The following is a 14,853-nucleotide window of genomic DNA, read 5'->3' on the forward strand; positions in this document are numbered from 1 at the left end:
AACTTGATGAAGCATAGACAGTCCTTGGTCTGAGGTTAATGAGTAAACAGCAGGACTCATTCCCTTTAGAATCAGAGAAAATGGCTGTGAACACATATACATGCTTTAACGGATGCAGAATTAATTATTTTCAGAATACATTTTACTTTACAACTTTGTATGTCACATGCTTTCTGAGGAAAAATCAGGACTGTCCAGCAGAGGAGGGCAGTTTCTCTAAGCTCACCCACCCCATTTTTTGAGGAACTAACAAGTGAATGAATCTGGTGACTTCAGAATCAGGCAAGAGGACCTCATAAGTAAGCCCTGTAAATGCCCCTATAAAAAAACCATGAGTGCAATGATAAAATAAGTTACAATGACTTTTTCAGAGTCTTGATGAGTGCATTTCCTTCTTTTCTTCACAGGCTGGTGTCATTTGCAGAGCATCCATCCAGCCTAAGCTGAAGTTGCTGGCAGCTACACTTTTAACGTGCCATGTTCGTCAAGGTTTTGAACTCCAGTCACAGGCAGCCTGGACTTGGGCAGACAGCCGTGGTGGTTACTTTTGACTTTGTCTCCATTTTGTCTGGTAACACTCCATCCATAAAATGGGGGTAAAATTACTTCCACCCTGCAGAGGAGTGCTGTGAATGTGTATTAATAAATAGTTGTGAAGCATTCATCTGTTATAGTCCTGAGCACTGGAGGAAATCTCTTGAGGAAATTAGCTCTGTCAACAGAACAGGGCTTAAGTAGCATGCAGTGATTACAGCAGGAGAAGGCCTTGAGCATGAAACAGTGAAAGTGAAATAAAATGCCTGTGCATATGAATTAAACTCCCTTGCCTATGGGCTCAAGGAGGCAGGAGTCCTGTGAGAGACTGCAAGTGTGCTGTATGAAATGGCACTGTGCAATGTGCCCATCACACAAACCTTATTTTTTCCACCCTTTCATCAGTGGCAATATCTTCCAGAATTGGCTACCTAAGGGGAAGAAGTTGCAGAGGGGACAGGGAACGCCATGGCACCGCTGTCAGAACATCCAGCGGGTTCCAACATCCTGCGACAGCATGATCCATGGAAAAATACAGCAGTTGGTTTTTCCCAGTTTGTGCAGGATATTCAGGTATCTACGGCCCAGTGATTTTGGAAATGTACACCGTGAACTCATCTTCACCACCAAAATACAGTATTAGCCATTTTTAGTAATATAGACTATTGCATCCTTTACATTATTAGACAGCTATGACATGAGAACAATTTTCAGTAACAACCGACTGATTTTGTATGTGTTGTGCAGCAGTTAAAGCTTGATTAAGACCACTGACAAACTTCTGGACCATTACAAGTCCTTACCTCCCAAATAAGAAATTTTCTATTAGTTTTCTTTATTATTCCCCTTATATCTTATTATATATTTTCTGTGATTCAGTCATATGAAACCCATTGCAACCAGAACACTTTCTGTAAAATAAAATAAAATAAAAAATAAAATAAAAAAATCATATTAGTATTGTATCCCTGAACTACCACTCCTCAGTTTCCCCATCTGTAGGGTGAGAATAAGCAGGCAAAATTTAATGATAACAAAGTGCTTTGAGATCCGTGGATGAAGGAAGCTGAAATCCACAGTATTATTCTTGGTCTCATGACAGACTAGATTTCACTTACACTCCATATTTTGAAAAGTGTGTTATGTTATTTGCCTGTCCACTTTAACAATGACAATAAATCATTTCCACACTTCAGTAAGAGAACTAAGTTTTATTTATAGATTATAGTGCGGATAACGCAGAAATACTATTCCCATCACTACAGTAAAGGATCTGTCAGCACTTTCATTAGCGCACTTTAATTCCAGTGGTTTACAAGCCCATTTTGATTACCATTACCAAATAGACTGCTTTTTTTCAGCTTTATTAATGTTAAGTGAATAAATCATGGAAGTTAAAATTACTTTTGTTCTCCCACAACTAAAGTCAGCTTGAAGTTGAAAAATGAAATTTGGAGAGCAGTTCCATTTGTCCAACAGAAAGAGAATAAGAAGTGGAAGAAACATTTGTTTCATATGCTCATGTTATAATTTAGCAATCATGCATTCTAGATCTGTATTGACATGATAATATACTGGAGAAACTAATATTCCTGTGGAGCTACTCCAGTTGCTTAGATACCTTGCACCTTTTTTTTTAAAAAAAAAGATGTATCTGCTGAAAAACCTATTAACGTTGGTTCAGGGTGGTCCTTGGATTACGGAACATGCTTTCAATAACTTTCCATCAAACATATATTTTTTTATTTTTTAATAAAAAAGAGGAAATTAAAGACAAAAAAAAACGTGTTATTTTAACATTCAGGTTTCAACAATAATGAAATTCAAAGTTAAGCTTGACACACCATTTTAACTCATTCAACAGTGTATTTTTAAGAAATGCCAATAATGGGATGAGTTAAGAAGAATAAATCAGCCCTGAATGAAAACTCCTAAGTTATGTTTCATTCCTAAAAGAATGTGCGCGCATGAAGGATTTCCCTCTTATGCTTTTGTAATAAGAGCTCGGGAGCTTAGAACTGTGAACTCCATTTGATCATGCACAAGCTTTATTGTTTTGGAAAGTGCTTGTGAGATGCACTTGGGGACCCCAAGGTCAGCAAGTAATGGAGTTTGCCTTGGTTGCCTGCCCCAAAAAGGGGACTCGCTCTTCCATGATACTTCCAAAGGTGTAGGGACCGCAGCCTGGACTTTGCTGAGGCTTCCCCAGAGGTTCTGAATGCCCCGGCTGATTTTGTTCAGCATGAGCAAGAAAAACAGTCTCTCCCCCTGAGAAGACCTTATCTTCTGTGAAGAGAAATGCAGTGAGACAACCACATACACCGTTCTTGTCAGTGTTTTTGAGACATTTACAATAAGGAAAAGGTATAGGTAGACGTGACTCAAAGCTTTGGCCAATTCAGGATCCCTTCATGTTTGCGTTCTCTCTTTTCCAGCAGTCTGGCCATATGAAGCATCTCCACTGGCCACTTTGTATCTGGAAATACAACTGAAGATCATGACATGCAATGTCTAATTCTTCCTTATGTGATTTATAGTCTGTGGCTAGCTGTTTTGATGTTGAACCATTTGATTTCTATTGGCTACAAGGACTGTATTCACCCCTTGCTTTTGTGTTCTGGTATTGGAGGAAAGATAGCTGATGCTGTCACACAGACACTATATAAAATCTTGGATTCTGTGATTTATCTAAAATTGTCCTCCAAGTATTAATGCCTCTGTAACAAGATAAGTGCCACATATTAATTCAGTAAAATTCCAGATTAATCCAATGAAGGGCAATCTTACATCACCCAGTATTGATCACAGATTAGCAGCAAATGCACTGATTTGTCTTATGAAAATTAAAGTTTAATATAAATGGCACTTGAGTAAATTATGATTAACAAAAACTAAATATGCTGGTTAATCTTGGCTTTACATTGTGACAGAAAAACACAACATATATAAGCAGACAGATATGCTTTAATATGGTTTTATCCAGAATCTAAATATACAGTACTAAAGCAGATGCAAAAATATATTTTCTTAAAATAGGAATTTTAAATTGCTTGGGTAAGAAACTCAAAACCAAGACTTCACTGAATGTAGCTTTTGATGGTGCTTGAGGATCAAAAGAGAGAGGCAGTAATGAGAAATGGGGTGAGACGACCCATATGCCCTTTTTCTTGCCCAAGATGAGGAGGAAGAAGAAAAAGAAGCGTGTAACACATTGGCTGTGAAAGTTCTGAAACAGCAAACTAGGTCCTGAGTTTTAAATATTTGTTGATTTTAGTCATCTGTGTGCTCTTTCCTGAAAATATGCATAACTGTAGGCAAAAACAAATCATGACAAGTCACTCCTGAGAATATCAGAACCAGTGGGTCAGACTGCATGCATGCAGAAATCCCCTTTCGTCCTGGGGCTGACAAATATTCCCAACCCAGTAATCATTTTGGGCAGGAAACAGTTGCTTCATCTGTATATTACGACCTAGAGGTCTCGCTTTCTTGCTCAAGACGCTTCATTTCTGTGACAAATCCCCCCAATTCCTCACAGCAGTCCAGTTCCCGTCCTGCAGCCCCCGGCACGAAGGACGAAAAGGCAGGCAGTGGTGGATCACGGCCATAAAGCTCGGCGCACCCGGGAGTGCTGACAGACATCAGGCCCATGCTCAGTGCCTGGAAACGCAGCCAGTTGTCCTCTGGTGCTGTGAGATCCTCCTTGCCTGGCCTGCAGCTTGCTTCAGGTCCCTTCTCCTGCTGCCTGTGCCTGTAGGAAAGAAGAGCAGGGAGCAGGGCACGTTCCCCACAGGCAGGGCTGCAGAGCGATTTGGGCACACGCAGAAGGCTCAAGGAGGAGGCTGCCATTCGGTGTGTGCACGCCGGGTGCTCAGCTCAGTCCTTTCCTTGAAACAGGCCAGCGTGATGGAAAATAGGGCACAATACAAAGCATTTTTTTTTAAGATTTGTCTATTGGGGGTGTGGGGGATACAGCGTGGGGTGTGTGTTGGCTGATACGCCAAATAACCCCCCGATATCTATATAACAACCCCAGTAATTACAGGGAGGGGGTTTGTATACATCCTGAGAAATCCACCAGACACACTTGACGCCCAGGCTGCAAGCCGGTTCCCGTTACTCGGTAGCAAAGCAGGCATTATTTCCATTTTCCCCTCTTCACCCTGATCAGCAGCCCCCACAGCCGACTGGGTTGACCTGGCCACCAGCTGCCCCCGGCCATTTGCAGCCCCTCTCCGGGAAGGGGGGGGGGGGGGCGAGCCAGGAGACCCCCCCTTCCCCTTCCCCCTCGGCTTGGGGGATCCCGGGTGGCGAAGAAGGGCGAGAAGGAGGACAAGGAGGAGGAGGAGGAAGAGGAGGAGGAGGAGGAAGGGGCCGGCCACGATCCTTGAGGCAGCGGCCGCGGGGGGGAGCTCGCCGCCCTGCGCTGCCCGCGGCAGCCCCGCTGCCCCCTCAGCGCGCTGCGGCCGGGCACGGGGGAGCTCTGCCCGCGGCTCCTCCTTCTCCTCCTCCTCCTCCTTCTCCTCCTCCTCCATCTCCTCCTCCTCCTCCTCGCCTGCCGGCCCGAAGCGCTGCCGCACTCCGTCTCCCGGCGGGGAAGGGGCCATGGGCCGGCTCCCCGGGGCGCGGCGGCGGCTGTGAGGCGGGCGGGAGGGCGGGCGGGGAGCCGGGCAGGCAGCGCCCAGCCATGGCCACGCTGCTCTGCCGGGTGCAGTTCCTGGACGACACCGACCCCTTCAACAGCACCAATTTCCCCGAGCCCACCCGGCCGCCCCTCTACACCTTCCGCCAGGACATCCCCCTCGGCACACAGCTGCCCGGCGTGCACCGCCTGCTCCGCGCCCCGCACAAGGTAAGGCAGCGCGGCGGGGACGGGGAGCACCACAAAATGCCCCAAAATGACTCTCTGGGGTGCCTCTGGCAGCTAAAGAGGATGGTTTGGGGGTGGCAGGGCTCTGTGGCGCTCTGTGGGGCTCTGCGGGCCCGGCGGCTGCTGCAGGGGCTGTGCTGGGTGCAGGGCTGCAGGCTGGTGCTGGTGGCAGCCGCTGTCAGCTCTCACCTTGCTGCCTGCTACCTGCTGGCAGCCTCAATCCTGCCCTCCAAACCAGCCATCACCCTTGAATTTTTCAGGTTTTGCGGCAACGCCATCAATTAGCGGATTAATAACATCTTTCCCTATCGACCTTGCATCCGCACGCTGGTTCTGCAGGGTGTGCTGGAGGAAAAAAAATTAAAAAAAAAGGCAAAGATGTGCCCTTCTTTCATTTCTGTCTTCCCCCCCAAGACAACAAAAGTTGTAAAACTTTTATGTGCTTCTCTGATGAAGTGGGAGGAAAATGTGCTCTGAACATCACTTGTTGCGCTGCGTCTTCCCCTTGGGAGCCTGCCGGAGGATGACAAAGGGCTGGCTGCGTGTGCCCCTCGGTGTAAGGATATCCAAAGCCCAATAAAAGTATTGCGGAGAAAAGCTCTGGGAGCAGACAGAAGTTTTGCATTTGTAGAACAGTTTCGTGCATAATAGTTGCCAAGGATACAGCATCCAGAGAGCAGAGCGCTGCCTAACGCACAAAAACTTTGGGAGCTCGCGGTGCTCTGGGTCAATGCTGTTTTCATGTGCTCAGTAGTCCCTCATTCAGAGCCTGGTCCCATTGTTTCCAAGGGAGGCTTTTTTCGGAGTCAGAGCTAATTAAAAGAAGGACAGGGCAGATTCTGACACCTAATAAAGGGAATAAAAAGATCGTTTTTATCTGAATTTACAGCTAATTCAGCCTCATTTCCAAGAGGATTCCACTGTGTTGTGTTTTGCTTTTACTATCCATTCAATGCTGCCCTTGCATTTTTTCTTTATAACTCTTTACTAGCCAAAAAACCCCGAGGTTTTTGTGTTTTAGGAGCCACCCCAAATTCAGGATCGCTTCTATACGTTTATCTCCTGCCTGCATTTCAGCATGCAGCGTGTTTCTGAAGTTTACTTCGTGTTTGGAGAGTGGACTTACAGGCTTTGGATGAAAGATGGCAGAAGTCCCTCGAGGTGCTACTGAAAGCTAGCTGCTGGGCTAGAGGCAGCACCATCCTGGTGGCTTGTTAATGTGAGGCTCTGGCTATTGCAAACATTTGTTTCTGCTGGTTTAATTATGGGTAGGCTCATGGGAATCTGCTTACGTGGTTAAAGTTACCTTTGTGCTTGTAGAGTCAGGGCCTGTTTCTGGGGTGCCTTAATTGTGTCTCTTGGCGTTCCCTTAGCTTTTACTAGGGGAAAAAAAAAGTTGATTAGACTTGTTTACCTTTACTAGATGTACATAAAGCTTAATTCTGTGTGTGCACTTGCTGTTAGAGCAGCCATGCGGTGTTCATCATTAGACCTTGTGTATGTGGTTTTGTAAACCCACTGGTTTGTGTCACTTCTTAAGGAAAGGCTTTCCACTTCTGCTTATGGTGGCGGGGGTATCTTTTTCCGTAGCTTTTCCTTCAGACTGTATTCACTGGGTCTTGAGGAGGTCACCACGTCAGTTGACCCAGCAGGGCATTGCCCCAGTTGTGTCCTCAGGTTTGCCCTGATCTCAGAGGAATGCATCTGTCAAAGCAGAGTGCATCTTGAAGCTCAGTTGTCAGTTCAGCTTGATGTATTTGAGGCTTGATTGATTAATTAATGACTTTGCAAATCAGTGAGTTAATGGATTAACTCCATTTGGTGTCTTGATGGTGACTAGCGTGAAATATCTTGAAACAGACACAGGCGCGTATAGCTGAAACGGGTAGTAACACTGATGTCTAAATCATCCTGAAATCTTCTAAGCTGTTGGCCTTCTTGCCAATGAGTCCTGCAGGTGAATGATCGACGCTTTCTTCCTATCATCAGTTTTTAAGTTACCACGTTTTGACTTAGATGAATATTGACTGATACTTTTGTTTGGAAGCGAGGTGCCTTCAGATCACCACTTCGTACATCTGTGTGCCTGTGTGTGACTTTGTGGGGTTGTAATTGGTGGTGACAACGGTATTTTTATAGCTAATAAGAAAATAACTTGTGTATTTCAAGTCACTGTAAACTGCACATTATAATAAATTATTAAGAATCCGTCCTAAAATTCAAATGAAAAAGCCTTTGACATACTGAGCTGCTAAAGAATCACGTTATTAGCTTTTTTTGCAACCAACAAATGTCATAGTTTGGCTCCAAACAGCAATTCAGTTCTTTGGAAATAAAGCCAGCGTATGAAATCAAGAGGTGTGTTTCTTCTTCTGTGTAAACTTACAAATACATTTGAGTTTGGAAGCAGGTCTAGAACTGTAAAGTGTCTTCTGAGACTACAGTGTCTGGCAGTGCCTTTGGATCCTCATGGAAGAGTGCACTGAAGCTGGATGGCTACGATCTGGGAGCACTGGCTGGGATGGGGTGGATGTGGATGAGGTGAAGCACTGCAGCAGGGAAAGCTGAAGAGGAAAGGATTCTGCAATCCTTTTTTTCCCTTTGGATTTAGGTGTCTGATTGTAACCTCCTCCCTCTCCCCATTTTTTCTTGCTTCTCTGTGTGCACATGCCTTTCCCTACGGCCGTACCGTTGGATGAAGCAGCTCACCGTGCATGGTGTTGCATCCATCCCTGCCTCGTGCACCCAGTAGGTGTTCCCAGGGTTATGTGCTGAACTGAATCCCGTGGGGTGCTGCCTCCAGGAATGCTTGCCTGCTGTGTCCCGTGAGGTTTACGATGCCTTGATAGGGGGTTTCACAGAGACGGTGACTCATGGAGGTGCAACTGAGTGACACAAATTCTGTCCTACTATTTCTGGCTGTGTCTAAAAGTTCTTGTTGAGAAACTAAGCCACGCTACAGAATTTTTACGTGTTGCTCGTGTTGGTTTGGTTGCCAAAGGTGCTATTTTGCCACATAGTTTCAGAGTATTTTATGTCTCTCTTTCTCACTGTCCGTGGTATTAATGAGAACTGGATCCAGTCCGGACTCTGAATTCAGATGTCCCTTTTGCCCATTTCGGTGAACCTTGGGAAAATTCAGAACTGGATCTAAATTTGTGGCTTGGGCCCCGTGCCAATCATGTTCTTTGAATCTAATTCGGTGCTTTGGGTTTGTTGGTTTTGAATTGCTTTGAGTTACTTGATACCTCTGACTTGCTGACACAGGGTCATTCAGGAGAGTGGATATATATACATGGCCAATGCAAAGTGGTATGCTTTTTTTAGAGATCTTCTGAACTTATTCACATAATTACAGCATGCTGAGTGTGTTACCCATATTTCATTTTCACATCCCGACCATACTGCTCAGTGTTAGGACAGAAGAAATACATGTTGGTAGTAGTATAGGAAATCACACTGTTTAATTTATAAAAAAAAAATGTAATTGAAATACTTTGTACAACAGCGGAAAACCAAGAAATCTCATGGTGCGTGTGGTGTGCTGGTTGTCATGGTGGAAAGGAGGAAGATAAAATGCCACGAGGATTATGGGTTTGACCTCCCGTTCCCCCTGAAAAAAGTTGAGGCAACTTCTCTTCCAAGAATTTGTAAGCAGGAGCGGCGTCATTTAAGAAATAGTGGTATGAGGAAATAAATCCAATCAGTGCTACAGGGCTCGGGCAGTTTCATTCATAAAGCAGCCGTCCGGATTTCCACCTTTAAGTGCTGTGATTTAACCCTAGATTAAAAGCCCCGGCTGAGCCTGGGGCATGGCGTGGTGCAAGCTGATAGCAGGGACTGTCGTGTCCTGGTGTGGGGCTCAGCCCTGGCACTGAACTCGATGCCAGGAGATAGCATCCTGGTTTTCTGAGAGCAAAAAAACGTATAAACTTGCTCCTTTTCCCTAGGTTTCCTTGAAGCATAGCGGCATCAAATACCTTGAAGCATAGAGGCTAAGCAGAAGGATAAAAATTTTGGTTTGGATCCTGATCCTGCTGGATGCTGGGGTAAATAAAGCTGCTGTTCTCTGAAGAAAGGGTGTTGGGGTTGGCCATTATGCTTCTCCCAGGAGGTAAAGAATAGAAGGCAGAATCTGCAACAGTGTTGAACCTTGGAAAATGGACCCACAGGCAAGGGAAACTGGCTGATGTCTGCAGGTATCGCTGTAAAGGACTGTGATGGTGTGGTTGAGGAATGTGTTCGTCAAGGGCTGTCGAGATGCTTGGGTCTTTCAAATTCTCCCTGAGGCCGGTGAACATCAGCCCTTTCTCATCCCTCTAGAGAAGAGGGGATTTAATAGAGCAGTTATTTCCAACAGGTTTTAGCGTTTTCTGGATTTAACCAAGTATTTCTGTAGTTCGCAAAATCTCATACTTCAAGGGATTGACCCTGGAGGGGTCATGTATGTGTGAATTTCCTGGGGAAGCATTTACAAGGGCAAACGAGGTAAAATCAGGCTCTGTCTTTCGACTTGAGAGCATGGACCGCATCAGAGCCCTTTATGAACCATGCTGCTCTGCAGGAGCATAAACATATTCAGCAGCACAGACGTGAAAAGCTGCTCAGGCTCTGGCAGCTTGCTTTCTCCTGCCATATGGGTCTTCACAGAGGCGAAGCATGTATGAATTAACTGTAAGATGCTGGATTTTTTTTCTCAGGCAGTTTAATGTTATTGAAGTTCTTGCAAGATTCATTGGATAAGTTGTAGCTTGGACAGGTCGTAGTTCAGTTTGGTTTCAGTTCAGTTTAGTTGTTTGGTTTGGGCTTGAGAAGTGGGTTGTAAAAGCAGCGGAGCAGACCTGTCTGCAAGCTTGAAGGTCTCAACTTGATGCTTCTCCCTTGCAAGATCTAAAACTTGTCTTTCTAAACCTGTAGATGCATCCTTTCTTCCAGACTCTTCTGGAAGTGCTCTGTGAGGATTGCTGATGGCTTCAGTTATCAAGAGACTAAGACGACATCAGTCTGTGTCTGTGGAGGAATGGTCAGGGAAAGACATGGGACTTGCTGTGCTGAAGTCTCTTCTTCATCCTGTGTTGTCCCAAATAAGAACAAGACTTTTAAAAACTTTTTGGAACAGTTTTCTCTTGCCTGTGCTTTCACAGCCATCCTGCTTTCTAAGCAATTAGGGTCTAAATCAGAGCCCCTTTTCTTTGTCTGATCGGGCGTGCGTGGCTGTGAGGAGGAGTATTGCTGTGTGCACTGCCCCGTTGTAAGGCCAGCAGGCATTAAGTTGCCCATCCATCACGTTATCACCTGTGGCAGTGCTCTCATGTTTAAAGTCCTCTTGGCTGTTTAAACATCCACAACTCTTTGCAGCATCAGTCTGAAAGGTTCACGGAAACACCCCGACTGGAAGGGAAGCTGGTACCTACGCGGAGCTTCAGAAACATGCAGTCATCCTGCCTGGAATTCAGCCAGGTTAATTCAGGTTAGGACCTCTGCTCCTTCAGCAAACATCTTGCGGTTTTTGGTGGCTGCAAGGGGTCTGGGCAGGGGCTGTGCACCTTCTGCAGTGTACAGTGCTCCGGGAGGCTGTGCCTGTTTGCGAGGATAGGATACTGCTTCGGTACGGGCTCGGGAAAGGGTGCCAGCTACTACAACTCTGTCATCACTTTCCACACCACCTGGATTGCATTATATTCATATTAACTTTATATTGTATTACGGTTATTAAGAAGACAGCAAGGAATGTTGTTGCATATTTTTAGCAGAGGAACAAGTTGGGACAAAAGTAGCAGGGAGCACTCTGGTAGGCTCAGCTCCCTTGAAACATCTGCAACCACCTGGCACGTGAAATTATTGAAGTGAAGGTGAGTGAGACTTAAAAGTTCACCCTCCACATGTCATCAGCTTAACACATACATGTTAAAAAATGCATTGCAGTTTCCAATTCCAAACACGTAAGAAGTAATTCTATCATTCCCATAGTTTTAAGAATGCTTAAAAAAAAAAAAAAAAAAAGCTTAGATGACCTTTACTTTTACTTACAGTATAACTGAGTGACTTTAGTAGTTGTACTACTAAACTGACCCTCAGCCTGTTTTGTGAGTACAATATTCACCTGAATTACAAAGTCTGGAAAACTCTTACTTTTGATCCTGGATGACCAATCACTGTTGCTAAACAAAGACTTTATTTAAAATTCTCCTGTATGACATAAGCTGATAGACTCACTGTGTGTCATTCCTCATACAGTGAAGATCACAGAATCATGGCCTGGGTTGGAAAGGACCTTAAAGATCACTCAGTTCCAGCCCCCTGCCATGGGCAGGGACACCTCCCACCAGACCAGGTTGCCCAAAGCCCCATCCAGCCTGGCCTTGAGCACCTCCAGGGATGGGGCATACACAGCTTCTCTGGGCAGCCTGTGCCAGGGCCTCACCACCCTCTGAAGAATTTCCTACTCACTTCTGGTCTAAATTTAGTTTAAAACCATTCCCCCTTGCCCTGTCATTATCTGATAGAGCAAAGAGTTGTTCTCCATCTTTTTTTTTTTTTTATAAGTCCCCTTCAAGTGCTGAAAGGTTGCAATGAGGTCACCCCAGAGCCTTCTCTTCTGCAGGCTGAACAGCCCCAGCTCTTCACAGGAGAGGAGCTCCAGCCCCTTGATCATCTTTGTGGCCCTCCTCTGGACCTGCTCTGTCAGCTCCACATCCATCTTGTGCTGGGGGCTCCAGAGCGTTATTATTAGTCTCTTGGTAATATCAGTCATCATCTTACACAGCAGTGCTCAGTAGGTTGTATAGCAATGAGTGGGATGACTGAATCTCCCTTGAGTCATTTTTCTAGAGTGTTCTTAAGACAAAATACATAAACTTGAAAAAACTGGACTCGGTGGTGCCTTGTGATCACTAACAGTTAAACTCTTGGTGTTGTGAAGATGAGAAAGAGCTGCACAAATAAACAAGCTGTAATACAAAATCATGCCAGGTATGTATTCTAATGCATATGAGTGAAGCTTTATGGCCTTAAGCCATAAAAATAACAAATCATTTCTTGTGCTTTGTGTAGGGAAAGTTGTTGTATTGGTTTTAACTATATTGATACCGACAAAGCAATACACTGTTCCTCTTGTACATAGCAAGCTGTAGTGGTTTTTTTTGCTGGCTCTGTTACAAGCAATGAGATCAAGTTCTTGGCCCCTGCCTGGTGGGGCTGCTCAGCATAGTCTTTGTGAACCACCTGGCACATTTTGAGGACTGGCAAAGGAGGAAGCTGTAAGCCATAATTTGGCTACCTTGGTTGCCCATCTAAGGGTCATGTGCAAGGTAAGGCTAAATGAAAGAGCATGTGTCCTGTTGCCATTATCGTGAGGCTATTTTACAGCAGAGTTTGCAGGGAAAGAGCATTAATGGCAGAGCACGCAATCAGGACTCCAGCAGGAAACTCATTTGTGCTAGTGAAATGCTGAACAGGGACCTGTGCCTGGTTTTTGAGGGCAGAACAGCAGTTCTGGGTTTTCTTCAGAGCACCGGGGATGGCACCTTTCTAGCTGTGTGGTAAACAGCAGTCTTTCAGAAAAAATTGGCATTTTTTGTCTACCCTGTGTTTATTACCATACTGCAGCTGCTGCGCCTGAAGGGTGACCTTTGGCTCCGCATCCAAATATTTATGTATTTTATCCCCACCACTCCATCTCTGGTGTTGTGAGGGAGTTTGCCTGCAAAAATCTGAAGTCTTTTTTATGGTGTAGGCCCAGGCAGACCCCTAGGTTTGCCAGGCAGAGAGTTAAGGATGCCTAGTGAGCTTTATTTCTTGCACCTGTGTGGTGCAGCAATCCTGCAGGGGCTGGGCAATTAAAGGCAATGAGCAGCTGGAGAAGAAGGGGGAATCACCAACAGTGGGGAGAAACATTTTCCTGTACTCTGAGGTGTCCTATGTCTGAGCAAAAAGAGGTACTGGAGGGCAAATAACACTATTTGTGCTTTTCAGTCTACACTTTTTGTTCTTGTTCTCATCGTTATTTTTTTTCAAGTAATTTGTATTATGCTACCACCTGAGTTAAACTTCTTTTATAAGTGTAGAGGGCCCCTAACTCTTCAGCAGCGCCAAGTAAGGTATACAGTTTTATTAATGGGTGAAAAGGTGGGGTGTAAGTAAAACAAGGTATTTTAATGCAGGCAGACGTGTCAGATTTAATCTGTTAGTAGTCTAAATGATTCATATATTGTAATGATCATTACCAGTCACAGTTCAAAGGCTGTTACTTCACTGAATTTCTTGTTCTGGTTTTATTATAATACACGAGACGTTTTTTCTTGTGGCTGTACAAGGCAGAAAGAAGTGTAAGTTGTCTGGATTTGGTAGATGTTGCCTTGTTTGCTTGTGACTCAAGCACTCCTCTCCTGTCCTATGCACCTTTCATTTTATATTGTAACGTTCCTCACTGTGTTTGCTTTTGTCCCCTTTTCACGTTTTTGAACGGAATAGGGAGTTTGAGTAATTAAAATGCATTAAAAGCAAAGCATTTAAATTTAGCATACCTGCCTTGTAGATTGTGGCGTGTTAGATGCTGAGTTCAGTTGTTGCTTTTTCAGCCTTGTTAATCAGTGAACTTGTGCGCTATAGTCGTTTCATCTGTTGTGCGGTAGGTTTACTCTTCATTTGGGTGTTTTTATGTTTCACGTGCATTGTAGTTAAGAAGCTTCCTCTAGGCTGAATTTTGGTTTAGGAAGGAGAAGAGGTTATCTTTCTGATAAAGCTGGATGTTAGTGTGTGAAACTTGTTACTATTTGGTATAGTATTTAGATATATTGTAGAGGATAAGCGATTACATTTTTATGTCATTAATTTTTTTTGGTCTGTTTTCATAGTCTCGAAACATCAGGACTTAAGTCTGAAATCTAAAGCTGTCTGCATAGTCAGACATACGACAGCAGGCTGTATGTAACAACCACCTTATTTTTTTTCTTTAAGTCTGTATAGGTGCAGAGTAAAGGCCTGAAAAAATGTCTCATGGAGATTAAGAGTTTACATTCAAGTGTTAACTGTTAATTAAAAATGCTATAAAAACATACTGGGTGGCTAGAAGAAAAGAAATTTTGCAATATTTTTATTCCTCAGTCATATGATGGACAGGTATTTCGAAGCATCCTTGTAAAAGCTGTTTAAGTACAAGTCCTGTAACTGCTACCTCAGCACAGAAATTAAGGATCTTGCAGGACGAGGACGCTCATCTCCTCCTTGGTAGCGTTTTCAGGGCAGGACTGAAGTGGGCTACTTCAGTGTTGGCAAAGCTAAGTCATCTGAACAGCTGCCAGTGAAGGTAAAAGGATATTGATTTTTCAAGGTTGCCAAAATGTTATCTTCCTGTCATAAGCACTAGATCATATTGAAAGGAGATGGAGTGAAGCTGTCATTTGTTTTAATGTTTTGCTTTGTGGGCTCTTAATCGAGACAGGCGAGAT

At 44.4% G+C, this 14,853-nt stretch overlaps 1 protein-coding gene across 4 annotated transcripts in view; it reads left to right on the top strand.

Annotated features, from left to right (window-relative positions):
- Window positions 1-5,203: 5,203 nt before the first annotated feature.
- Window positions 5,204-14,853, top strand: part of FHOD3 (formin homology 2 domain containing 3) — a 374,500-nt gene continuing 364,850 nt past the window's right edge. For all 4 annotated transcript variants that reach the window (XM_032181589.1, XM_032181586.1, XM_032181590.1 and 1 more), the window contains exon 1: window positions 5,204-5,386. In XM_032181589.1, coding sequence (XP_032037480.1) covers window positions 5,222-5,386 — 165 coding nt within the window. In that variant the 5' untranslated portion in view covers window positions 5,204-5,221. The remainder of the gene's footprint in view (window positions 5,387-14,853) is intronic.

The sequence above is a fragment of the Aythya fuligula genome, chromosome 2 (assembly GCF_009819795.1).
Source record: "Aythya fuligula isolate bAytFul2 chromosome 2, bAytFul2.pri, whole genome shotgun sequence".
NCBI classification, from domain to species: Eukaryota; Metazoa; Chordata; class Aves; order Anseriformes; family Anatidae; genus Aythya; species Aythya fuligula.